At 39.0% G+C, this 26,343-nt stretch overlaps 2 protein-coding genes across 2 annotated transcripts; both read left to right on the top strand.

Moving 5' to 3' along the window:
- The first annotated feature begins 140 nt into the window (after positions 1–140).
- Positions 141–1,789, top strand: lipt1 (lipoyltransferase 1). Its single transcript, XM_007253114.4, has one exon. It carries the CDS (start codon positions 621–623, stop codon positions 1,767–1,769), a length of 1,149 nt encoding a protein of 382 aa, XP_007253176.3. The 5' UTR covers positions 141–620; the 3' UTR covers positions 1,770–1,789.
- Positions 1,790–3,270: 1,481 nt separating this feature from the next.
- eif5b (eukaryotic translation initiation factor 5B) lies at positions 3,271–25,193 on the top strand. Its single transcript, XM_007253113.4, has 24 exons — positions 3,271–3,386; positions 7,525–7,647; positions 7,769–7,844; positions 8,840–9,512; positions 10,659–10,867; positions 11,246–11,396; positions 11,805–11,897; positions 12,009–12,095; positions 12,829–12,897; positions 13,006–13,322; positions 14,002–14,109; positions 14,212–14,322; positions 14,533–14,600; positions 15,155–15,296; positions 15,460–15,591; positions 16,800–16,982; positions 17,137–17,298; positions 17,856–17,987; positions 18,357–18,488; positions 20,587–20,663; positions 20,793–20,957; positions 21,523–21,661; positions 22,424–22,585; positions 23,090–25,193. Exons 1-24 carry the CDS (start codon positions 3,352–3,354, stop codon positions 23,195–23,197), a joined length of 3,654 nt encoding a protein of 1,217 aa, XP_007253175.2. The 5' UTR covers positions 3,271–3,351; the 3' UTR covers positions 23,198–25,193.
- Positions 25,194–26,343: the final 1,150 nt, after the last annotated feature.

Genomic DNA, 26,343 nt, shown 5'->3' with positions numbered 1-26,343 from the left:
CATTAATGCTAGCGCCTTCACCACATAAAACCTGTTTGATGTGATAAAACGGATGGATATGTGTACGTTTTCTTGACGATTTTTGCAAAGTAATTTATTCTTCTTTGCGAAATTAAATTATTTTTTTGGCCAAGCAGTAGGTTCCTATTTTTAATTTGTGGTTTTAGCCGTTTAGCTTCATTAACTCCTATTCATTTGGGAATCTCTCGCGGGCTCCCTCTATCACTTAACAGTGGATGGGTTCACCATGAACTGGTGTTCTATCAAATTTTGCTACCCTCGTGTATTTTTAAACGAAAAAAAAAATGCGTTCGGTAAAATATTTTGAAAGCCTGACTCAATATATCAGAACAGAACAGAATTACCATTAAAAAAAAGAAAATAAATGTGGCTCCACGCATGCGCACTGGTGTGGAGAAGCACTTTTCGATGGGTAGCGCAACCCGACAGAACACCGGATCTGATCTCACCACAACGCATGTGCTGACACCGGATACAAAAAAAAACCTTAGGACTCTTAGCGTAGCATGGGAACTTAGGACAGAATGAGGTGAAGTTATTGCTTTTTAAACGCTGAATATTTCAAACAAACAGAGAAAAGGATTAAATATAGGACTACAATGGCTCTGAGGACTTTTTCGAGAGAGTCAATGAGGAGGCTAACGTTGCTTCCATCTAACTTGCCTTTTCTGCTGATTCCCAGGCTTAGCTCTACTTTAAAAACATATCTTGAGGATTTCTGCAAACCAGGGGTCATTCTCAAGTCTCCCTCTACTGACATTTTCCAAAACCTGGCTCTGGAGGACTGGATACACCAGCATATTGATGTACAGACTCGAAGAGTGCTGCTTCTGTGGAGAAATGATTCAGCTGTGGTTATTGGTAGGCACCAAAACCCTTGGCAGGAGTGCAACCTGCCCATGATGAGAAAACTTGGGATACCACTGGCTCGACGTAGAAGTGGTGGTGGGACTGTTTATCATGATTTGGGCAACATAAACCTGACTTTCTTTACATCCAAGAAGAACTATGACCGCCGCAGGAACTTAGGGGTTGTTACTGGTGCTCTGAAGGACTTGAGGCCAGATCTGGATGTCGTTGCCACAGATAGATTCGACATTGTCCTAAATGGTGATTATAAAATCTCAGGAACTGCTGCAAAGTTGGGCAGGACAGCTGCATACCATCACTGCACTCTATTGTGCTCCTCCAACAGGCCCCTGCTTTCCTTGGTGCTCCAGAGCAACTGCAAAGGCATCAAAAGCAATGCCACCCCTAGTGTACCATCCCCTGTCAAAAACCTCATGGATGAAGATCCGTCTTTGGAGGCCACTGACATCATGGAAGCCATTGCCTCTCGCTACAATGCAGAATTTGGCTTTGATGGCCCCATCATAACCGTGGATCCCAGTGTGGAGGACCTGATGCCTGGCATTCATGACATGGCAGCTGAACTAAAGACCTGGGAGTGGGTTTACGGCAGGACACCCAAGTTCAGCATCTGCACATCTTTCACAGTCGAAGGTGCAAATGTTGCACTGGATATGGACATCAAGAATGGTGTGGTAGAAAAGTGTGCCATGGACGTACCCCAACAATGGCTGCTCCCAGAGGTTGGGCAGCAGCTTTGCTCAGCACTCACCAGTGTCCGGTTCTGTCCAAGTGAGGCTGCGGCAGTTGTGGCCGCCCTCATGAGGACGAGCTCGCAAGATCCTGACCTTGCAAGAAAGACTCGCCGTCTGTATGAAAGTGTTGTGGCAGTAATATGAATAAAGCTTTTATATCTGTTCATCTTTTGTGATGTTGGTTTAATTGATGTTGATTGTATTGTCAAAATACTGTTAAGGTCTATAGTGAGTGTAAATCTGTGGCTAAGAAGCACATTGTAATTATTTAATTATTATTATGTAATTATTTGTAAAATACATGTCCAATTATTAATACTGAATTCATGTTTTCACTTACTTTTTCTAGCCTGCACTGTGGATTTTTTCTGATTGTGGTCAATAAAAGACATGCACAGTACAGCTTAGTTAGAGAATAGAACCTGAGAATAGGTAGCAAGTATGGTGGGACAATATGGTGAAACTGTCATACCACTATATAATACCCAACACACACTATTGATTTCATTTGTCCCCAAATGTTGCTAAATGAGAGTTGACAAATCTGAGCTTTGATCTCAGAACTGTGTTTGTTGTCAACATGACATTGCAATTGCAAAAAGCATTGTAATTAATGTTTTTTTTTTTGGAGCAAAATCACACACACACACACACACACACATTGCATTGCTTTATTAGGTATTGCTGCTTATTTGTAAACTACTATATTTGTGAAAGCATCACAAGAAAGATCTAGGTCTTCTGTTGAGTATCATTTTGAACTTGAAGACAAACAGGTAGTGCCTGATTGTGAACTAGATGTCACTGTGTTGAATGATGATTGGAACATCTCACAAAATAAAATATTTTTCCAAATAATTTGATTTGATCTCCCAAAAGCCCACTTTAAACATCACTAGTGATTTTTTCCATGGGAAATGCTATCCCCATTATAGAATTGTGAGCCTGTTGGGAGCATCGACTAAAAGTTCTGTAATTCAGAATGCTGGGTGTGAATGGAGGTAGGCTATTTGACAAACGTTTTACTCGTTATCATGTTTCGGTACACCCCAGTCCATTTCACATTCAGATTTTTACTTTAAGCCTTGTCTTTGAGTTTTTTGTTTTTTTTTTTTACCTGGAAAACCAAAAGTGCCCTAAAGTGTCAGTTTATAGAGGTTTATAGAGGTTTACAGCTTTATAGAGGCTTCTCAGACAGGAATTATTGTCCCTAATTGTAGCCTATATTTTTCTTCGCAGACTGGCTACAAAGGAATCCCCATTCATAAAGCTGTGTAGCCCAAGACTAGGTCTAATTAACCCCTGCCTCGAAAACTATAAGCATATGGATGTGGTAGACTGGAGGGAACAGCAAACCTGTCGTTGTGGGGTGTTGCGCAATTGGTTGCGTCCCTACAACCCATACGGATGGGGTGTATCTCTGCACGATTTAGTGAATAATCTTTACATTACACCAATCACAGGCTGTTGTCTTGTTGTGATACATCAAGATAACTAAAAATAAAAGTTTTCTCTCAGTTCTTGATTTATTAAAGCTTTTTAAAAAACGTATTAATCGCATTTTTATATAATCAATGTGGTCAATGCACATGGTTTAACGATCTGCGAAAGCGTCTTTTCAAGGCGCGCATGCGCAGTGATGCCACAGCGGACCATATGCGCTAAGCAGTGACTTACAGCACACGGCAACGAGGGGAGATACTGCTACAGCACACACATACACACCATGGGAAAGAAACAGAAAAATAAAGGAGACGATGGGTACAGTAACGTTTATCATCATTTAGCTGAGGTTAAATCACCGCGTTGACGAAGTTACAGCCTTTTATCTGCTAACATAAGCTTGTGTACGAGATTTGCATCTAGCTAGCTAAGTTAGCTTAGCATCCCAGGCTAGGCCTGCCAGCCCTTTTCAGTTATCTAGCCTAAGCTAAGCTAATATAGCTAACAGCCTGCTTTTACTGGGATCCTCAAATCGTTTTCATCCATTTTTTGGATTCTGTTTCCACACGAAGCCAGAGGTTTCCTCCATTTCTTTGTTAAGTTGCTGAGAATTGTGCAAATTTGTGTTTTGTAAGAAAAGCCCCGTTTTTAACAAAATAAACGATTCGCTTGTGTTAGTTAGCTCTAGCCAGCCTCTAAATGTAAGCCTTATCAGTGAGGATCCAGCCTGCTGCTTCCTTTAGTCAGCTAGTTTTAGTGGTTCGCTAGCTAGTTAACTAACTAATTGGGGGCTTTAATCTATTTTCATGTTAAAATACAACTTAAATAACATTGCAGGCGAGAGAATTCGTCAGCCAAAGCTGTCGACAGCTGTCATTTCACCTTTCTCTAATAGGAGTCGTGAGCTCTGAGCCATTGAAACCCCCCGCATTGTCTCTCCTGTGAGGCTGCTCTTGTATGGGGCACTGCTGGCCTTTGTCCACTGTAGTGCCTTTTAACATCTCTGGGGTCAGCGAGGTTAAAAAGTCCTAGTTTTGTATTTGCAGTCTTTATGGGCTTTAATGTAGCGTGGAGGATTTAATAAACAAAAATCTGGGATTATCTATTAAATATGATGGTGGCTGCCTGAAGGAAAACACCTGAATCTCTTGTTCAGTTGATTAGTTTAAGTTTAAAGCTCCCTTAAAAGTGTTGATTCAGTTTTTTTCTGCTTTTATGAGCTTTGATTTAGTGTGGAGGAATTATGTTGGGTTTTCTGTTAAACATGGTGATTGTTGGCCTGTGTCTCTAATTTAGTGGAATAGTTTGGGTTCAAAAGTCCCCTATCCCAAAACTGCAGTTCTTTTTTAACATCTCAGTGGTCTGGGAGGTAAACACACAAAAATTTTGTATTAATTCTGTTTTCTGGCCTTTATGGGTTTTGATGTAGTGTGGAGGAGTTGTAAAACAGAATCTGGGATTATCTTTTAAACATGATGATTGACTTGTAGGAAACCACCTTAATCTTTTATTCAGTTGAATAGTTCATGTTTACTGCTGTAGTGCCTTTGGACAATTTTAAGGTTAATAAGGTAACACAAACTTTGGTTCAGAAAAATAGTCTTACTTCTCTTTTTCTGACATATATCTGTTAAACATGGTGGTGGTTGCCCAGTAAATATTTTTCATTTAAAATGAAGGGGTTAAATGTCTCCCTTTTAAGGGCCTTTTAACATCTTTGGGTTCATTAAGTTTCTCTGCTGTGGATCCTTATGGCTGAAAATAGTAGTCTCACTTGTTAATTTCCAGATTTAGAAGGTCTGCTTAATTAGGGAAATCAGAAAACTGTGCTGAAAATAAAACTAGGCTTTTCTGTTAAACATGGTGAAGGTTGCACAGAAAGAATTTTACTTCAGGATCTCTCCTTCAGTTGAACAGTTTAGGGTTAAAATTGTTCAGTGCATTCAAGGGCTGCATAATTTTGGGGGAAAAAGGACATTGTGGTATTTTGTTGTTTTGCAATATATAACTCAAAATTAAAATGTACTGATATTTTCATCAGAAGTCCATGATGCTACATTATTTGCCTTGCACATGTGACAATTGCCCACACAATATGTGCATTGCACTGGTTTACCATGTGTTGACCACCTGAACGTTGGTTCAGGAAGATGCCATGTTTAGGTATGCACTCTAAAGATTGAACTTGGCTGACATATGTTTCTGTTGGCAAGTCTTTAATGTTAACTCATATATAATTCTTGACTTTGGTAAACACTATAGCGAAACAGTGATAGTGCTGGAAGTGAAGGGTTACTATAATGATGGCACTTGGCATTTAGATTTAAAAGACTGATCCTAGATCACCACCGTTGTTGTCTGGCGCTGAGCAGATAAAGTGAGTGCATGGCTGTTTGGTGTGGGCAGGAGGGAGCTGGATAAGTTGATTAAGTGTCTGAGGAGCTGCACGGTTCACTGTGCACTGTTTGTGGAGGAGGTGGTGGTGAACTGAAGTGTTGATGCACTGTGGCTATCAAAAGTCATTTATGCTTTTGCATTAGTCAACATTTAGAGAAATCGTCTCGGCCATGAAACATGCCTATACAGTGTTCATATCTGTACATATACGACATTGGGAAAAAATGAAGAGACTGCTTCAGTTTCTCTGATTTTCTATGTATAGGTATATGTTTGAGAAAACTGAACATTGTTTTATTCTATAACTACGTGAACCACATTTTTCCAATGTTCCAAATAAAAATACTGCAATTTAGAGCATTTATTTTCAGAAAATTAGAAATGGCTATAATAACAAAAAAGATGCAGAGCTTTCAGACTTCAAATTATGCATATAAAAAAAGTTCATATTCATAAAGTTTTAATTGTTCAGAAATCAGTATTGGGTGGAATAACCTTGCTTTTTAATCACAGTTTCCATGCATCTTGACATGTTCTCCTCCTCTCATCTTGAAATGTTATGCCGCTCCTGGTGCAAAAATTCAAGCAGTTCAGCTTGGTTTGATGGCTTGTGACCATCCATCTTCCTCTTAATTATATTCCAGAAGTTTTCAATTTGGTAAAATCAAAGAAACTCATCATTTTTAAGTGGTCTCTATTTTTTTCCAGAGCTGCATATTGCAAAAAGACTGTATATTACAATGTCAGATTTTTCCGTTATCGTGCAGCCCTTTGTGCAACCCTACTCTTTATTGCATGATCCATAAAGCCACATGTTCAAACCCTGCTAGGACAGTGTCTGAGGTCAGTTATGAATTTCTATGCGTGTCCTTTAGCTGGTCAGTGTGAGTTTCATCACCCAGTCTCTGTGTTTGCTGAGGGCAGTCCTGTCCTGTCTTGTGATGTGCATTATTCGAAGTGGTGCTTTCCACTGCTGATGCAACAGTTTGCAAGGAGTTCCCTAAGCTACTGTATATAAGGACCAGGCGGTTCTTTTCCTTATGACTCTGAGTGTTCCTGCAGGTAAGGGCCTGTGGACCATCGCTGTTAGTAGCTGTACATTTAGAACCAGCTCAAACTCTGATGTTTGCTTACAGTAATTTTATTTTGTAATATAATGTTTTTTGTGCATGAGGAAATAATTGTTGTGGTTGCTGAGATTGGTGGAGAATGGTAGTAGAGTGAGTGGCAGTGCCACTTTTGTTCTTTGATAAGTTTACTAGGTTTAGAGCTGGGCAGTGTATCAATATTTTATTGTATCCTGATAAGTTTGTTGAAGATATGTTTTTTTAGAGAGCACTCACCCAACCGACCTATTTCATTACAGAAAAAGTCTTTAAATATTGTGAGATTATTTGCATTGTGTCAACATACAAGGGCTGTATTGTTAATATCAATATCAGAATTCTATTATAATGCTGGAACTATCATATTATTCAGCCCTAAATAATTGGATAGACTTCCAGGTGTTGGGATGGCAGATGTTGTGTTTTTCCATGCAAGCATTCACATGGCGTTGTTTGATTGTATACTTGATTATGAAGTCAGTGCTAAAGTATTTTTATTTGCATTGTTCAATATGTTCAAATTCCACAAATTGTGAAACTGTGTATGTGTGTATTGGGTAATTAATTTAATTATTAATTAAAATATGATAAGTGTTCTGCAGAGGATCTGTACATCATTTTTTTTATTTAACTAAACCAGGGTGTCCAAACTTTTGCACTTGTCTGTTCTCAGTGGTCATATTTCTTAAACATGTATATTTTCATGATAAAAATTAGATAGATAAATAATGGTAAAATAACTATGGAAAAGCATTTTAAGAATAAATATGATTTTGACGTATTGTTTAAAAAAAAAAAGATAGAACTTTTTTAGGCCTGGGTACAGTATTCAGATGTTCTAGCTCAGCCAGTATCAGTCACATTTTTGCAGATTATGAAAACACTCTTCACAATTTGGTACGATCTTTGTTTTTTAATATCATGTTTTGTTTTTACCTGTTTTATTTGTTTAGTGCCAAAGACGACGGCATCGACATTGATGCCCTTGCAGCTGAGATTGAGGGAGCTGGCGCCTCCAAGGAACAGGGCAAAGGAAAGGGCAAAAAGAAGAAAGGAGGGAAGAAAGAGGACTATGAGTGAGTCTTTTACAGTTGCTTGTTCTCTTTTTGTTTGCATTCAGGATTATACTTACTGATTTTGCTTTTGGTGAAAAGTTGATGTGGTGTGCAGTTGACTGATAAGTGTACTGTTTTGCAGTGAGGATGACATCCTGAAAGAACTGGAGGAATTATCACTTGAAAACCAAGGTGGAAAAGGAAAAGAGCCACCTAAGGTGAGCCACAGTGACATGATGTACCCATTACATGCAGTTAAAAATCTAAAATGTCTGATATGCAAAAGTAGTCAGCCCCCTTTAACTCTGAAATCCCTAAATAAAATCCAGTGCAATCAGTTACCTTCAGAAAGCACTTAATTATTTAATATAGTCCAGCTGTGTTTAATTCCCATGCCCACTGTGAAACATGGTGGTGGCATCATCGTACCATGGGGATGCTTTTCTTTAGCAGGGACAGGGAAGCTGGTTACAGTTGAAAGAGTTGAAATACAGGGCAATCCTAAAAGAAACCTTTTCAAGGTGGCAAAAGCCCTTCCAGCATGACAATGACCCTAAACACAGCCAGAGCTACAATGGAATGGTTTAGGTCAGAGAATATTCATGAGTTAGAAATGCCCAATCAAAGTTCTGACCTAAGTCTCATTGGGCTTCTGTGGCTGATCTTAAGCCAGTTTGCAAAGAAGAATGGGTAAAAAACTCAGTCTGTAGATGACCACAGCTGGTAGAGACAAACCCCCAAAAGACTTGCAGCTGTAATTGCAGTGAAAGTATTAATATAGTGGGGCTGAGTACTTTTTCAGATTTTTATTTGATTTAAATATTTTAAATCATGTATCCTTTTAATTCCACTTCACAACTGTGGTACTTTTTGTTGGTATATCTCTAAGAATCTCAATAAAATCCATTTAGGTTTGTGGTTGTAAGGTGACGAGATGTGACAAAGTACAAGGGGCATGAATACTTAAGACAATAGGCCACAATTGATTAAATCTGTTTGTGATGGCTTTTAAATAGATGAAGTTAAGTCCATATGTCTTTTCCCAGCTCTAACCACAATGGGGCAGTGTAGGTTTAAACTTTTACTTCAGTAAATGCTTAATGAATGCTCTCCTAGCTCAGTTAATCAATGGAAATATATAAAAATAACCTGATTAATTTCTATTCTTATTTAAATGCTTTTTAATAACTCATCTTCCATCTTCTGTTCATAGAAATCCGATTCTATAGAGGAACCGGAACCCCAGCCTGCGCTGACAAAAGCCGAGAAAAAGAAGGCCAAAAAGGGCAAGCGCGTTAGCCCAGAGGATGAGGATGGTGAAGAAGATCAGACTAAGGGTGACATGGAAAATGAAAGCCAGGCAAAGGGCAAGAAGGCGGTGGCGGCTCCCGCTGCTGCTCCTGCTGCTTCCGACTCTGAGGACGAAGGCTCGCAATCAAGACAGAAAGCCAAGGCTGGAAAGACAGGAGGCAAAAAGGGAGCGTCCGACTCTGAGGACGACAATGAAGGTAAAGGTGCGAAAAAGGGAGGCAGAGGCGCAGCCGAAGAAAGCGATCAGTCAGACGACGACTCCCAAGCCACCCGCAAGCAGAAGAAGAAAGGAAAAGCAAAGGCGAAGGTCGAAAGTGACAACGAGGAAGAGGGAGAAGATGAAGGCACCTTCAAGATAAAGACGGCAGCGCAGAAGAAAGCAGAGAAGAAGGAGAGGGACCGGAAGAAGAAGGAGGAGGAGAGGGCAAAGTTGAGAGCCAAGAAGGAGAAAGAGGAGGAGTTGGCCAAGAAGGATGTGGCTAAGAAAGAGGTGACCAAGGGTCCTGCAGCTCCGCCCACGGAAACCAAACAGGTGGAGGCAGCTGCGCCTGAAGAACCAGAGGGAGCTGAAGATGGTATGTAATAAACTTTGTTCTGGTTCTGGATCCATAATTGTGTTCTAAAGCCTGGTTCTGTAATGTTCCAGTTTTGTCTTTGCATGTACACACAGATTAAACTGAGGAGGGTTCTGCTCTTTAGCTGAGGGGGTATAGGGTAGGTGTAGGCCTGTCACAGTAACTATGTTATGGAGTTCTCATATAAAAATATACATTTTTGTCCAATTCTCCCATTAACAGGACTCATCCATAGGGCTGCAACCAATGACTATTTAAGTAGTCGACTAATTTACCAAATATTTGTTTGATTAGTCACAATTATATTTTGTCTCACCCTCCATTTGTGTTTCCTACTGTTGAGGACAGTTTAGGCCCCAAAGACCAATTTTGCAGCATATTTGGATAGTTTGACGTACGTATAGTAAACAAAAAATTACCAAGTGTATTACTGAAAACATTCACACAGGCTGAATGTTATTGTCAGAAGATTCTAGGATATAATTACTCTTTAATATATGTTACTATATATATTATAGATTTATATATATATATATATATATATATATATATATATATTTACTCTTTTTTTTTTTTCCTCAACATCAACAATTTTTTTAATAGTTGCCATTATTACACCAACTAATCGTTGCAGCCCTACTCATCCAATATGCTGACTTTACTTTAAAAAGAGTGGTTTAGTTGTAAATATGATTTATTTACTAAGGGTATTTAAATATATATATATATATATATATATATATGTTTAATCTAGATTAAAAGCTATTTTTTCTTTAAACCTGCGTAATTGCATTATTATGCTATTATATTATCAGTATATTAGTGCTGATATGTTCATTGCAATTATTATTTCTGGGGCAGAATATCATCTGTTGTCATTAAATCTAGGCAGGGGCACTTCAGGATCAGTAAATTTGTATGAAAAGTATGTACTTTTGCATACAACTTTTTTTTGTGCCATGTTTCACTTTTAGGGCTGGGAATCACAGGGCATCTCAGGATTTGACATCACAATACATTGTTGTTATTATTATTATTATTATTATTATTAGTCTCAAGACTTATTACTTGAATGTGCTATTAAATATTTTGGATTTTTTATGAAAGATGATCATTTTTACCTGAAATGCATTTTGCTTTTTGTAGATGATGATGGGGACAAGAAGAAGAAAGACAAGAAGAAGAAAAAGGGAGAGAAGGAAGAGAAAGAAAAGAAGAAGGGCCCTAGCAAAGCCACTGTGAAGGCCATGCAGGAGGCTCTGGCCCGGATGAAGGAGGAGGAAGAGCGGGCCAAAAGAGAGGAAGAGGAGAGGGAGAGGCGCCTGGCAGAGCTGGAAGCACAGAGACTAGAGCAGGTCAGTTAAGTTCTAACCCCACATTATCTCACTTTTAAACAGATATGATGAGATATGATGAGGATTATGGACACCATTCCATCTAATTTTCAAAAATGATGATTATGGCATTTGTACTGCCAATACTGCATTACGGTGGCAGAAAAACAGCAGAACAAGTGGGGGAGGTCCATAAAATAATGCCAGAAATAAAAAAGAGAAAATGACCTTCGTTTTCAGAGAATATCTCTATTTTATAATGACTATTATAGTTTATTGCAATTGTTTCTGGGACTATATATCAATTACACTAAGATTATCATGACTGGCCTTGACACGTGGCAGTACATTTATTTTATTTTTTTTAGTGAAGATGCCAATTTGCTTTCTTTCCTCAAGGAACGTTTGGAAGCAGAGCGGAAGGAGAAGAAGAAGCAAAAGGACAAGGAAAGGAAGGAGAGGATGAAGAAGGAGGGCAAGCTGCTCACCAAGGCACAGAAAGAGTCTCGAGCCAGAGCGGAGGCCACACTGCGTGCACTGCAGGCCCAGGGTGAGAAAAAGAGAGCAAGGCAAAAGCAGCAGTGTCCAGCCCTGTCCTGCTGGACACTACAGCTGGATATTGTAGGTCTTATAATGTAGATTGTTTTCTGCACTCTGAGACACGACTCAGTGGATAACACCCCTGCCTGCTTTTGAGTTACCACATTCACATGTGGGAGACTGGGGTTCAATTCCCAGTCTGGGTGACTGTGCTGTGATACACCAATAAGAGTCCTTGGGCAAGACTTCTAACACTACATTGGCCCAACTCTGTAATAGGAACAAACATGTTAGTCACTCTGAATAAGAGCATCAAATAATAATAAGATCCAAAAGCCATAAACATAATGTAAATGTCTCAATACATTTATCAATATAGTGTGTCAATTCTGATTGTGTATATAATGCCTCTGTTTAGGTGTTGAAGTGCCATCCAAAGACTCAATGCCAAAGAAAAGGCCTATTTACTCCGACAAGAGGAAAAAGAAGCCAGCAGCACAAACTCCTGAAGGTATGTGTAAACTTCTAGACTGCTGTGAAACAATTATAATATGCTGTGGATGCTTCCTGTTATGGAATACAGACTTTAATTTGTTGTTTTCACATTTACCCCCTTAATCAGAAACCTCAGAAGTGACATCGCCCACATCAGAGGTGGCTGAGCCAATCATGACGAAGATGGAAGTGGATGCTCCCAAAGATGAGCCAGGTAAAATTATATACAAGCATTATCACAGAAATCCACAGTACAAAGTAGAATTTATTTGTGTAAACAAACAAATGCTAATGCTAAGCTACAGCTCTGGTGTTGGGCCTGTCACTACTGCTGAAAAAAAATCCTGCTGGAAACACTGTAGTAAACAATATGCACAAATTGGTAATAATAAACTACTAGTGTGCACAGACTGTGCTTCCCTTACTGGTTCACAAGCAAGTAGTCTATGTTGTGCATTATTAGATATTTTAATATACAACTCAATTTGGTTTTACCAAATTGAAAACCTCTGGAATAAAATTGAGAGAAAACTGGTTGATCACAAGTCGTCAAACCAAACTGAACTGCTTTAATTTTTGCACCAGGAGTAAAGGCATAAAGTTATCTAAAATCAGTGTGTAAGACTGGTGGAGGAGAACATGCCAAAATGCATTAAAACTGTGATTAAAAACCAGGGTTATTCCACTTCTGAGCTTGAAAGCTCTGCATCGTTTTTGCTATTTCAGCCATTTCTCATTTTCTGCAAATAAATGCTCTAAATGACAATATTTTTATCTGGAATTTGGGAGAAATGTTGTTAGAATAAAACAACAATGTCATCAACAATGTCATCATTTTACTTAAACATATACCTAAAAATAGCAAAATCAGAGAAACTTATTCAGAAACTGCTTTTGTTTCTAAGTTATTTTTATTTTTATGGTATTAAAACCTTTTGTTTTTACAGCGGCTGAACCGAGTGCTGAGGCTGCAGATTTGGATGACTGGGAGGCCATGGCTAGTGATGAGGAGAGGGGTAAGACTATGCCTAGATTAATAAACACTGACACATACAAATGAGTCTCATATGGAACTCTGTTCTGTTATTTTTGTTTAATTGTACGTTTCTTTCTGTCGGCTATAGAGCTAAAGAAGGTCCATATCGAAGTAAAGGAGACAAAGGCCTCTCAGCCAGCCCACAAATCCTCCGCTCCTGCCAAGCAGGAGAACGGCAGCGAAGACGAGGAGGAGGACGAGGAGGATGAAGAAGATGAGGATGAAGAAGATGAGGAAGAGGGTGAGGAGGAGAGTGAAGAGGAGGAGGAGGAGGAGAAGGAGACCCAAACAGCAAAGACGAAAAGTAAAAAGGAGGTGAGCTCGGAGTCCAGCAGCGAGAGCGACTCAGACGACGAACGCACCAAAGAGGAGAGGCTCTACGACAAGGCCAAGAGACGGATAGAGGTACGTGCTTGTGCACACATCCATACAGTTAATGTAATGTGAATGCTATGTTTGTTTATGACAAATTCTCATTCTCTGCACTTGAAATGCATTACCGTGTGCATTTAATTAAATCAGCAGTCCTTGAAAGCAGTGGTATTCCTAAATGGGAATGAGAAAGTGGGGAAATTATGGATGTCCCCTTTTCAAAGAATCGGAAAGGGGTGGAAGTGATCCAGGTCACTTCTATAAGTGGTGTACTATTCGTGCAGCGTGTGTGGGTGTGAGCTGTGCTTGGGAGCTGGTGCTGGTAGGCAAAAAAAAGCAGAAGTTTGGCTCTCCAAACCATCACTGAGCATCAGTAAATTTTGCTTTTTATTTGTAAATCATGAGACCAGAGCCTGGAAGAAGAGTGGAGAGGAACACAGTCCAAGCTGCTTGAGGTCTAGTTTGAAGTTTTCACAATCAGTGATGGTTTGGAGAGACATGTCATCTGCTGGTGTTGGTCCACTGTGTTCTATCAAGTCCAAAGTCAGTGCAGTTTTGTTTTCCTACAAAATCTTATAGCACTTCATGCTTCCCTCTGCTGACAACTTTTATGGAGATGCAGATTTCATTTTCCAGCAGGAGTTGGCACACTGCCCACACTACCAAAAGTGTGTTGTTCAATTTGTCTATTTATGTCTTTTTTTTTTTGCAGAAACGCAGACAGGAGAACCTGAAGAACATCAACTTGGACAAGTTGAGAGCTCCTGTGGTGTGTGTGCTGGGGCATGTAGACACAGGAAAGACCAAGATCCTGGATAAGGTGTGTGTTTTTGTGTGTTTGTGTGTGGTGTATACTGCATATAATAACTCCAGTCATTTGGTAATTGGTCAGTTTGGTAATTGCTTGTTTTTTCGTCTGCAGCTCCGACACACACATGTACAAGATGGTGAGGCAGGTGGGATCACTCAGCAGATTGGTGCTACCAATGTTCCACTGGACACCATTGTTGAGCAGACTAAGATGGTGAAAAACGTGAGTATCTTATTAAGTATTTAAACCACTAAGATAGACTCTAAAATAGAATTTATAGTTTTATCATAGTAGAGTAGAGAATTATCGTAGTAGACAGGAACATGTCTGTTGAGATATATTTATACCTTCTACCTAAGTTCTCCAAATGCTGTTTGATTTACTAAAACAAATGATTTGCGCTACACTAAAGTAAGTGATGTTTTGATTCAGTTTGACAGAGAAACTATAAAGATTCCGGGAATGCTGATCATTGACACACCAGGACACGAGTCCTTCGGGTAAGCTCCAACCAACCTGCTGTGGAACGTATACCTACTGACTGTTGACATTACATAAATTTAATATTTATCTTATTTTATCTGTGTGGTACGTTCAATCTGTTAAAAAGTTTTATCCTCCAAATCTGCCCACTGCCATTCTCCAGTCCCATTTCCACGCTCAGGGTTGCCAGGTAAAGACAGCAACACGCAAACAGTGTACTGCAGCCATGTAAATAGGCGGACTAGCTATTTTTCTCTGCTGAACACTAATCACTGAGCTTCAGTGAGGTTGCTAAGGTTGCATAGCTGGGTAATTTGCCACAAATTCTGGTGTAGTATAGACCGGCATTTTGGACATTTAAAACTTTTATGTATATATTCACTGATTAGCACTGATGTTGCTTGACACTTTGTGTCAAATCTGGCAACCTGAGTGAGCCTTGCATCTGGAGAGGAGCGGATAGGACAGAAAACTCCTGTAGCTGCTAATTTATTACGGATTGTTCCTTTAATAATACTCTGTTATTTACAACTTTTTCTTATTTTATCCTGACTTTTTTTTTTTTTTACAGGAATCTGAGGAACAGAGGAAGCTCCCTGTGTGACATTGCGATTCTGGTGGTGGACATCATGCACGGCCTGGAGCCTCAGACTATTGAATCCATCAATCTGCTAAAAGAGAAGAAGTGCCCCTTCATTGTAGCCCTAAACAAGGTACGTCTACCTCTCTTCCACTGTGGTCTGACCGGGGTGGAGAGTATGGCAAAAAGGAGAGCATCACAAATCCTGATTATGATATTTTTGTAATAGTATGTCTCTTGCCTGGCTCTTTTTCCTTTTATTCATCTTCCCATCTCTTTTCCTCTCTTGCTCTCAGATTGACCGTCTCTATGACTGGAAGAAAGGGCCCGAGACAGATGTGGTGGCCACTTTGAAGAAGCAGAAGAAGAACACTAAGGATGAGTTTGATGAGCGAGCCAAAGCTATCATTGTAGAGTTTGCTCAGCAGGTCTGTTCACACTCTTGTAGCCTGATACCCAGATTTTGGCAAAAATAATAGTGTATAAAAGTAAAGTAATGGGCCTGATAGTAAAATTGATTGATTAATCGAATAGAACTTGATCTGTTATTTGTTTGTAGAAACAACCATGATTCCATAGTTGCTCACATTTTATACTGGATGCCTGCAACCATAAATTGTCAGTTTAATATTGTACTCCACTACAATAGGTGTGGGAATCTGTAGGCAGTTCTGGAATGAAATTATAAAACAATTATCGATGCATCTTGATGCACCTTTTTATTCTATAGAGGATTTCTTCTTCCTCATTGCATGATTACTTGCTACTTTTAAAATAAAGTAAGTATCTGTAAAGATCCATAAGCAGTCCTGCAAATAATAAAAAAAAGCATTTCAATACTTCAATTAATCAAAATTTTAATACAAATAATAATTTTTAACTGGTTACCCAATTTTACACATTCCCATTCGCAGAATGGGTACATGTTGCAGGTCTGAATCGATTTTGCTATTTGTTAGTCGATTCAGAATCCTTCACGTCTGAATCGAGAATCTAGATGCATCTTAAAGCCCTTTCCGGATGAAATTAATTTCTCAGGGGGTCCTGGGGTAATTTTCTCTTTTACTGGGGTCCTGTGCGATTTTATTTCCGTCTGGAATGACCATGTATGTGTTTTTCTCAGACGTCCTCTGAACAAATTACAGGCTAAATTACCTACTGTTTGTCTCTGGTAATTTTAATCCCGTCCGGATTCACATCTCTGAATTTCGTCTTCTTGCATTTAATACAATAGCTATTTGTCCGCTGCCACACACCATAATTACACTTTAAGCGTGTTTCCACGGAGATCCACGTAAACACAGCGAGTGGAAATGGAGGAGCTACTGAACGCCAAAAAAACTCACTGGTCCTCTTGTTTTTTCAATTACAGTCCGGATGCAAGAGTTTCATCACTGAGTAGAAGTGTGAAATATTTTTCTCAGATGTCCCTCTAAAAAACTAATCCCATCCCGAAAAGGCTTAAGAATCCAAAATTTTCCCCATCCCTACACTACAATCATTTCAAGCGATTGCCTTATTAGTAAAATTATTTGATAAATCGAATTAAAATTGGGTAGTCCTATACCACGTCACACTTGAATAGCAGCAGCCATATTATTTTCAGAATGACTTATCCTTTTTTTTTTCCCCGCAGGGTTTGAACGCTGCTCTTTTCTATGAAAATAAGGACCAACGAACCTTCGTATCTTTGGTGCCCACTTCTGCCCATTCAGGTGATGGCATGGGTAACCTAATTGCTCTTCTGGTTGATCTTACCCAGACCATGCTGGCCCGTAGGCTAGCCCACTGTGACGAGCTCCGCGCACAAGTCATGGAGGTGAGGTCAAAGTCATGCTAGGGTTTATGTAAGCTTATTCAATTGTGGCTAATTTAAAGCACCACTCGGTTTGTCATGTTATGATTTTGTTATAGTGGTTAATTCAGTACCAAATTCAATCATTAATAATCTTCTTTCTTCACATTCTTTTTAGGTGAAGGCTCTGCCTGGTATGGGCACTACGATAGATGTGATCTTGATTAATGGTCGTCTGCGTGAAGGTGAGACCATCATAGTTCCAGGCGTGGAGGGACCCATAGTCACCCAGATCAGAGGACTGCTGCTACCCCCTCCGCTTAAAGAGCTCCGAGTCAAGGTCTGTACAGATGTTTCTGTTCGAGTCCTTTACTGTACATGCTGAACATTGATTTAGTCCCAAGTGCACTTTAAGAAGAAAATAATTGAGTACAAGCCTTGAGTTTGTGGATTTTATTGCTGTTTGTGCAGAGTATGAAACACTATTTAAACAAATACAGATGAAGTGGTTGCAAAGTCACAGGTGTATTTTCCTCATTTTTAAATAGTGTGCGCCCAGGCTGTTAGAGCTGCTTCTGCCATGTTTTAAAGAAACTGATTAATTAAATTGTAGATCTGTAAATACATGAAAAAATATCTGTACAGGTCTGTTAATAGATGAAAAAAAGATATATTAGTCATGTTAGACCATGTTGATGTTTAATGGTCCACAAATAGGCATGTTCTTCTTGAAAATTACACTTTCTGACAGTAGGGGGAGCCGAAAAACAAAATATATCAGTTGTTGTATAATGCAGTTTAAACATTTTATGTTCTATTGGGAGTTCAGTTTATGATATACATGTTATGACTAAAGGGTGACATTTAAATACATGTTCTAAATACTTTTTTTTGCAGAATCAGTACGAGAAGCATAAGGAGGTGTGTACCTCTCAGGGAGTGAAGATTCTTGGAAAGGATCTGGAGAAGACATTAGCAGGCCTGCCGCTACTGGTGGCCCACAAAGAGGATGAAGTCCCTGTACTGAGGGTGAGCCTGTCCTCTTAACTTTGGACCCAGTACCAGTTCTAATTGTGCTTTTATCTCCCTTTCCTTGATTAATTGGCTATGGCCTTTCATCCACACACTTGTCTCTTTTACCTTTTTTCAGGGTTTCTTTTTCTGACCTACTTTCGATAAATCACTTCTTTTCTCTCTTGTTTTCACACTTTTGCGGTCTCTTCTTTCTCTCTCTTTTTCCTCTCTTTTTTTCCCCTCACTTTCTCTTCACTGTTCATTGTAAGTTCAGAACATTTTTAGGTGGTCTGGGGTTGCTAGCATGTCCCACTTCACACTGTTCCATACAATAATCGTACCGTAATCAAGTTTTCTTGTGTGTGTGTGTTGGTATGTGTGTAGGACGAACTGGTCAGGGAGCTTAAACAGACGCTGAATGCGATTAAACTGGAGGAGAAGGGTGTGTATGTGCAGGCCTCAACCCTGGGTTCCCTGGAAGCTCTGCTAGAGTTCTTGCGCACATCCAAAGTGCCTGTAAGTATCTGCACAAACACCCACTCAATACCTCATATACAACTCTGCTGAATTTAAGCCTGTGTTTATTGCTCATTCTGAAGAAGCAAAAAAAGTAGTAATATGAGTCTTGTGTTTCTTTAATGGGTTGGAACTAGGGTTGTCACGATACCAAAATTTTGACTTCGATACCGATACCAACTGTAGTATCACGATTCTCGATACCAAAACGATACTTGGAAGAAAAAAAAAACAATAAAAATATCTGAACATAAAATGTTTATTTTTGACTGAACTGGATTGAACACTGAACAATAGGTGCAAACGTTTTTATTCTAAAATTAAACATTTGAACAAAAAACAAGTTTCGTTATTATAACCTTAACTATAACATAATTATCTACTTCCACTTCCTAAAAACTAAAACTAAAACCAGAGGTAATGGTAGCCTGACTATGTGAACCTGACGGGCGGGCAGAAGTTAAGTTCTGAATAAGGAAAATAAAGAGACAGAAGAACATTACAATGTTATGTTCATTTTAACACTCACTGCTCCGTTTTATTAATCAACCGTTTACCGTTTTTAACAAGCAGTCGCTAGTAAATCTTAGTAAAGCTACAGACAGAGTGTATCTTGACTAACTCCACTAACCTGTCGACTTCTCAGCTCTTTGTAGAGATCAGGGTGCTTGTCTGCTATTATGTTAAATAACACTGTAACATAGAAGCATAGAACTATTATTTAATTAAAATGATTTTTAAGAACAGCTATACACAGTGCTGCAGGTCAAACGCGGAGGCGTTCACGTGCGAGAGAGAGAGAGAGAGAGAGACACAGAGAGAGAGACACAGCGAGAGTGAGAGAGAGAGAGATTTGCGTGTTCTGATGTGAGTTACTCACAGGTAAAGGTTCTCTTTTATCGCCTCGTGCTCATATTCTAGTCCCACACAAGTCTGCAGCTCCCTCAGTGTTTTCTGTCGTATTTTGCGGCTGGCGCGAGCGCTTACAACTAACACCGCGGACCGTGAGGTGCCGCCGCGCTTGTGCCGAATCCGCTACTGAATCCGACTCCCGATTCGCGGACAGAATCGGCACAACACCCCCCCCCCCCCCCCCCCCCCCCCCGCTGTACAACTGCGGGAGTGAAAACAGCGCTAATAAATAAAGTAGTTTAGTTTCACTTTCAGTTTTCGTTATTTTCGTTATTTTATTTAAAAATAAAAATATAAATAAAAAACAGATGCCTACATCTCAGACTATTTTCCCACACTTCACTCCTCGCGCCCGTTTTGTCCACAAGTCGCGGACGAGAGACATCTGTTATTTTAGCCGTCGCCATTCTACACTCGCTGCTGCTCTGCTGGCTTGCGCGTGAATCGATTCATTTGTTCAGAACACTAAGTTTATCTGAATCCTGCCACACCGACTGCTGCGGTGTGAATCAGTTTTCTTATGAACTGAATCAAATCGCGCCTACTAATTTGACTCATTTGAAGCTAGTGACTGGGCTATATACAGTATCGAAAGCATCGAACGCTAAAGAACCGAATCGTTTGTGATGACGTAGTATCGAAAAAGAATCGAACCTTCGGTACACCGTGCAACTCTAGTTGGAACTAGACCGGTTAGTAATTAAGTAATTTATTGATTTATCGTACAATATTTTGACATCAACTCGATCATTTTTGCTGATCTTGATAGTGTCTTTTAGGGTTGTCAGGTCTGCCTTTTAAAACGGGGGTTCTATTTTATGTGTTGTATTTATTTAGAATATTTAAAAATGTTAAATTCTCCAGATATTCTAAATAATTAAATGTTCATTGTAAAGTTAAGTAAACTTTTCCTAAAATGTGATTTAAACATTCGCAATATATGATCTCGCTTACAGTATCGAAAAATATTGTGATTAATACAAAATCAGCTCTGTATCATGATGTATTGTCTAATATTTGCCCTTTAATCAATTACATCAATTAAATGGTCTTAAAATTAAAAGAGACACAATTATTTATGGGACAAAATATTGTTCAAACTAAATTAGTTGTTGTGACTGGGCTAGTTGAAATAAAAAGGAAAATTTGTATCTCCTAATTTGCTGTATGTTCTCTTTTCTTTTAGTATTCTGGCATTAATATCGGCCCTGTCCATAAGAAAGACGTCATGAAGGCATCTACCATGCTGGAGCACGACCAACAGTATGTACTGGTTTACATCCCAGCTAATGCTCTCTCACCATCACTACGTACTTGCTTTCAACTGTGTCTAACCCTCTCCGTCCCTCCCTCCCTTTCTCTCTCTCTCTCTCTCTCTCTCTCTCTCTGCAGGTATGCTGTGATTCTTGCGTTTGATGTCAAAATTGAGAGAGAGTCTCAGGAGATGGCTGACAGTCTGGGCGTTCGGATCTTCAGTGCTGAGATCATTTATCATCTGTTCGATGCCTTCACCAAATACAGAGAGGACTACAAGAAGCAGAAACAGGACGAGTTCAAGTATGAAAACTGTTAATTTATTTTTCAATTTCTGCAAAAATCTAGGCAAAAATAACTTTAGAAGTTCCGCAATACTTTCCTACATAAAATGTAGAAAACTTTGGTCCATTTTTAAATATGATTCATACAGCTCTGGGGAAAAAAAGAGACCACTTCAGTTTCTGAATCACTACAGACAACATTTCTCCCAAATTCCAAATAAAAATATTGTCATTTAGAGCATTTATTTACAGAAAATGGCTGAAATAACAAAAAAGATGCATAGATGCAAGTTCATATTTATAAAGTTTTAGGAGTTCAGAAATCAATATTTGGTGGAATAACCCTGGTTTTAAATCACAGTTTTCATGCATCTTGGCATGTTCTACTCCACCAGTCTTACACACTGCTTTTGGATAACTTTATGCCACTCCTGGTGCAAAAATCTAAGCAGTTCAGCTTGGTTTGTTAGCTTGTGATCATCCATCTTCCACTTGAATATGTTCCAGAGGTTTTCAATTTGGTGAGCAACCACATTTTTTGAAAGTGAGACTAATGTGCCATCATCTCTTTATCTCTCTTTTAGGCACATAGCAGTGTTTCCCTGTAAGCTGCGTATCCTGCCTCAGTTCATCTTTAATTCCAGAGACCCCATTGTTATGGGCGTGACTGTAGAGGCTGGAGTACTGAAGACTGGCACCCCACTGTGTGTGCCCAGCAAAGGGGTAAGAATTTACTATTTTATATAATAACGGGCTTTATCTTGGATCACTTGACCTGTATTCTGGTTGAACAGTGTTGCAGGCTAGCAGTCCTGGTGTTGGACAGATAGATGTCTTGATAATCTATAAGCCTACTCTATAAGACTATTGGGCCACACCCACACAGCTATGATGTAGATTCTTAAAGGAGAACTCCGGTGTGAAATGTACTTGGGGTTTAATGGAACATGATAATGAGTACAAACTTTTGTCAGATAGCCCGCCTCCATTCACCCCAAGCTTTCTAAAGTGCAGAACTTGTAGCCATGCCTCCCTCCAGGCTTTCAGTGCTATGCTAGCGATAGGGGCATAGCTTTTCCCATGCAAAAAAAAAACACTTTTTTTTTTTTTTTTTTTTACACCATTAACAAGCTCAAAGAAGCTCAACACTTCATCAGTAGATTTATAAAGGGGCCCTGATATTTAAAAGGAAGCACTGATAACTTTAAAAGGGACACAGGTCTTTTATTAAAAACACTAATTATACACACAGTACTTTAAGGTAGTTCTCCAGGAGCCACCATCTTGAAATTATGACGTGTCAAGTCATGACAATTCAACTAATAAGCACAAGTGAATAGATAGGATAGAGAGGAACAGACTGCAAAAATAATTCAGTGGAAATGCGAACTCTATTTCACACCAGATTTCTCCTTTAATAGAAGTATGTACATATATTGACACATTTTGATGCTCTTGTATTTGTAACTTCCTTTTCTCTCTTAGTTTGTAGACATTGGCATTGTGACCAGTATCGAGGTCAACCATAAACCTGTGGACACAGCTAAGAAGGGCCAGGAGATCTGCATTAAGATCGAGCCTATTCCTGGAGAGTCGCCCAAGATGTATGGCCGACACTTTGAGGCGGTTGATATCATAGTTAGCAAGGTAAGGAAATTGAAAATTAGAACTTGAAATAAACTGTATAAACACTAGAGTTTGAAACATTTCTGTTAAGATTTAACTGCATTCAGTTACAAGAGCAATGAGGATAGATATTGGATAAAACCAAGCCCACCTCTTCCCCAACTGAGTCCTTTATCTGTTCCCAAAGACAATTCTAGCTAGACAGTGCCAGATCATAACCACCGTCTAATGTGGGTGGTAATGCTGTCTTCTATGGCATCCAGTGTTTAGCCTCACTCACAAGATAACACCTCACAATTTATACAGGTGTTGGACTTGCCAAATAATCTCCTAAAGTAACACTAAAATAAAGTGAATTTGACTTTTATTTTACGTATTGTGGATTGAATACAATTTGATTAACAGTAGACAAAAGGTCCCCTGGAGGACCTGTTGCATCAAGAGACCTTTTTCAATATCTGAATGCAGCAGAAGAGATTAAGATGCTGTTTGTTGTTCAACTCATCTCCCTGGTTCTTTTCACAGATAACTCGTGCATCAATCGACGCCCTGAAGAACTGGTTCCGAGATGAAATGCAGAAGTCGGACTGGCAGCTGATCATGGAGCTGAAGAAGACTTTTGAAATCATCTGAGAGCGCACAGTGACTTCTTAACTGACCTACGAGCGGAGACGACCACACACACACACACACAAAACCAACCATACTATGCGCACTCCTGAGTTCATCTGTGGTCAAGGAGTCCTCTAAGTGTTGCTACTAGTTTCTTACAAATGATACGAACGTTTCTTTTTCCACAAACCTGCGGGAGGAAACGTGTGGAGGTGTGCAAGGTCAAGCACACGCCCTTCTCCCTTTCCCCTCCATCTCCCTGGGAGTGGTGGAGAGCACAAAAAAAGAGAAAAAAAGCATAAAAAAGTGAAAAAGATGAAAGTGTTTTTCTGTGAGAAACTGAACTATTACCACTGTTTTAACAGTGACCTGTTAGACAAAAAAAAGGTTAGAGAAACATTTACACACTATTCCAAACGTGCCTGTTCTTTCTGATCAATCAGTTTCCCTCAATTTACAGCTGCTGCTTCGAACGGACATCCCTGCAAACTCCAGGCTGGAGCTGTGCTGTGTTGGAGCAGTTCATCCACAAGTGCTAATGTGGCTAATAGTAAATAATAAAGTTCATAAGCACCAGTAATTAAGGTTTGAGTGATGCTAGAGGTGGCTCGTTTTGACTGTAATTATTAGCAACATTAGCACCAAGAAAGACATAATTCATACACACATGGTGATCTGGCTAACTAATGTGTAAATGAAAAATCAAGGAGAACCCTTAAGAGCATGGTTTTGTTTGAATAATGCTAACTGGCTTCTGTTGGCAGTAATTTTTAGCAGCATTAGCATTAAGTGAAAGAGAATGTGTCCAACCATTTAAATCCTGCCAACTCTAAATTAAGAATAAAGGGAACCCCTTAGCATGGTCTTGTTTGAGTCATGCTAACAGGATTCTATTGACAGTAAATAATAGCAGCATTAACTTTAAGTGAGAAGTAATTTCTCCAAACATGCTAATCTGGCTAACTAAACATGAAAGTTAAGGGGAACCTTGTAGCATGGTGTTGTTTGAGTAATGCTAACTGGTTTTGTTGGCTATAATTTTAGCAACATTAGCATCAATCAATAAATAATTGATACAGACAATTGAATTTGACTAAGTTCTGTATTAATGAAAAGTAAGGAGAACCCTCAGAATGATCTGGCTTGTGTAATGCTAACTGGCTCCTGTTGGCTGTAATTTAAGCCACGTTAGCATTTAATGAGAAGACCATGTTTTTCCAAACATGCTAATCTGGCTAATTGTAAATGAAAGTTAAGGAGAACCCTTTAGCATTGTCTTGTTTGAGTAATGCTAACTGGCTTCTGTTGGCTTTAATTTGAGCAATGTTAGCATCGAGTGAGGAACAGTTTATTTGTACATTTTAATCTGGCTTTAATTAAGTATTTGGGAACCTTTTTTGAACAACGCTAAGCAGCTCCTCTTAACTACATTTATTAATAATCTAAGCAACAGTTTGTGTAGTTTGTCTAAAATGCTGTGTTAATGTAAACCACGAAAGTCTAACTGTCTGGTTTCTTTTTCATTATGATTATTAGCAACATTAGCATGCTCGGATGAAGTATTCCTTTGAAATGTATTGCCAGGCTATTTTCCAGGCTTTGTTCTAGCCTGGTCAGTGTGTGAAACGCACTGGGCAGGGGGGGCTACGCCAAAACTATGGGATGTAGCAGAGAGAAAACACAACAGAAAGTGTGAGGTTTAGCTTGTTGAGTTTAGCTGGGCTCTAAAAAAAATGTCTGAAAAATAAACTTAACCATGTCAGTGTTTCTTTTTTTTTTCCCCTCATTGATATTTTCCTCCTTGGCCCTGGAATGCAGGTCTTTTATCCTCCTTTTTGAAGTACATCTATGTAAGTCGGTATCATGAGTCCTTTGCCACAGCTCTCTTGAATCTGCCTTGTGCCTGTTGTTGTCTTTGCCTAGTGAGAGAAATTGTGCGCAAGCTGGGTTAAAGGCATCCCTTGACTTAAATGGAGATTTCAAATCAGAATCAATAAAGAGATGGCATATTTATAGACATGTTTGTATTTGGAAATTGTATTTGGTATTTGTTCATAATTCATAACATTGCATAAGCTTTGGATAGGATATTGTTACTTGCTTGCTGCATGTACTTTACCTAGCCCAATTGTTCCAGAAACAACATAGTTTAAGTTGCTCTACCATTAAAAATAGGGGTACAGTGTGCTTTGATGTTTTGGGGAACCTAGCCTATATAAGACTTTGAAAACATGCAGTGATTTTTGTAAACTTTCCAATGATTGAGAGTTAGAATAATACCAGAGTAATTGAACTTTTGTAATATGTACAAATATCAAAGACTGGAAATGTTTGATATATTTTTTTCAATTGTACTATCCATGAATTTAAGTGTATTTATTTATTTTTCCCCCACATATTTTTTTTTAGATCTAGCTTGTAATTCACTCTTACATTTAGCAAGCTTAAGATTCCACACAAGTGGGCACTGTTATTGCTCCAATAGCTTTTGCTGCTTCGTAAGAGTGGTGCTTTGCAACAGTGACACTGTGTTGTACACTTCTTATTAAAGCATCCACCATGATTTATCTCAGTGTGAAATAAAACTGCCTGTCACTGTGCTAGTTTAAATTATGTGTAGGGCTTGTTCCACTAATTAGTCATTACACAGAAATTATATTCCTCATCTGTGTTGTAAAAGGCCTTAAAAATAGGAAGGACACTTGTCCGTAATCTATGTTTGGAGTAATTTTGAGGTCACAAGTGGGGCATTGTTCTAGGGCCTCAGTTTCCCCACATGTTTTGCACACAAACAGTATGAGGAAAACAACATGAAAATTGCAAAAAATGTTATGTACTTGTAAATTGTACACTGATTGGTTAATTAAATAATTCTTCCCCATGTAATATTTTAATCAAATTTATATAGTTATATACATTATACAGTATGTTGTTAATTGTACTACATAAGCTTGTTGAAGTATTAGGGAACAAATTGCACTGCTTGCTGTGTCTGCTGTAACTATGCATATCCAGCAGGAGGTGTAATAAAAATTTCACATAGGAAAGATCATGAACAGTTAAATAAGTGTTTCTGCACATAATTTGCACTGGTTTATGATTACCAAACTTCACACAGACACAAGTCATAGGATAGCAGTCTGCAAATTTATCATAAAGTGTTACCT

This window comes from Astyanax mexicanus, chromosome 21 (assembly GCF_023375975.1).
Source record: "Astyanax mexicanus isolate ESR-SI-001 chromosome 21, AstMex3_surface, whole genome shotgun sequence".
In the NCBI taxonomy this organism is placed as follows: Eukaryota; Metazoa; Chordata; class Actinopteri; order Characiformes; family Acestrorhamphidae; genus Astyanax; species Astyanax mexicanus.
Note: the sequence above shows the minus strand (reverse complement) of the source record. Positions and strands in the feature narration are given on the sequence as shown.

Coding starts and splice junctions, on each gene's coding strand:
- lipt1 (XM_007253114.4), top strand. CDS start 621: ATGGCTCTGAGGACTTTTTCGAGAGAGTCAATGAGGAGGCTAACGTTG.
- eif5b (XM_007253113.4), top strand. CDS start 3,352: ATGGGAAAGAAACAGAAAAATAAAGGAGACGATGG. Junction 17,299..17,855: donor TTAAAGAGCTCCGAGTCAAG/GTCTGTACAGAT, acceptor TTTTTTTTGCAG/AATCAGTACGAGAAGCATAA. Junction 20,664..20,792: donor ATGCTGGAGCACGACCAACA/GTATGTACTGGT, acceptor CTCTCTCTGCAG/GTATGCTGTGATTCTTGCGT.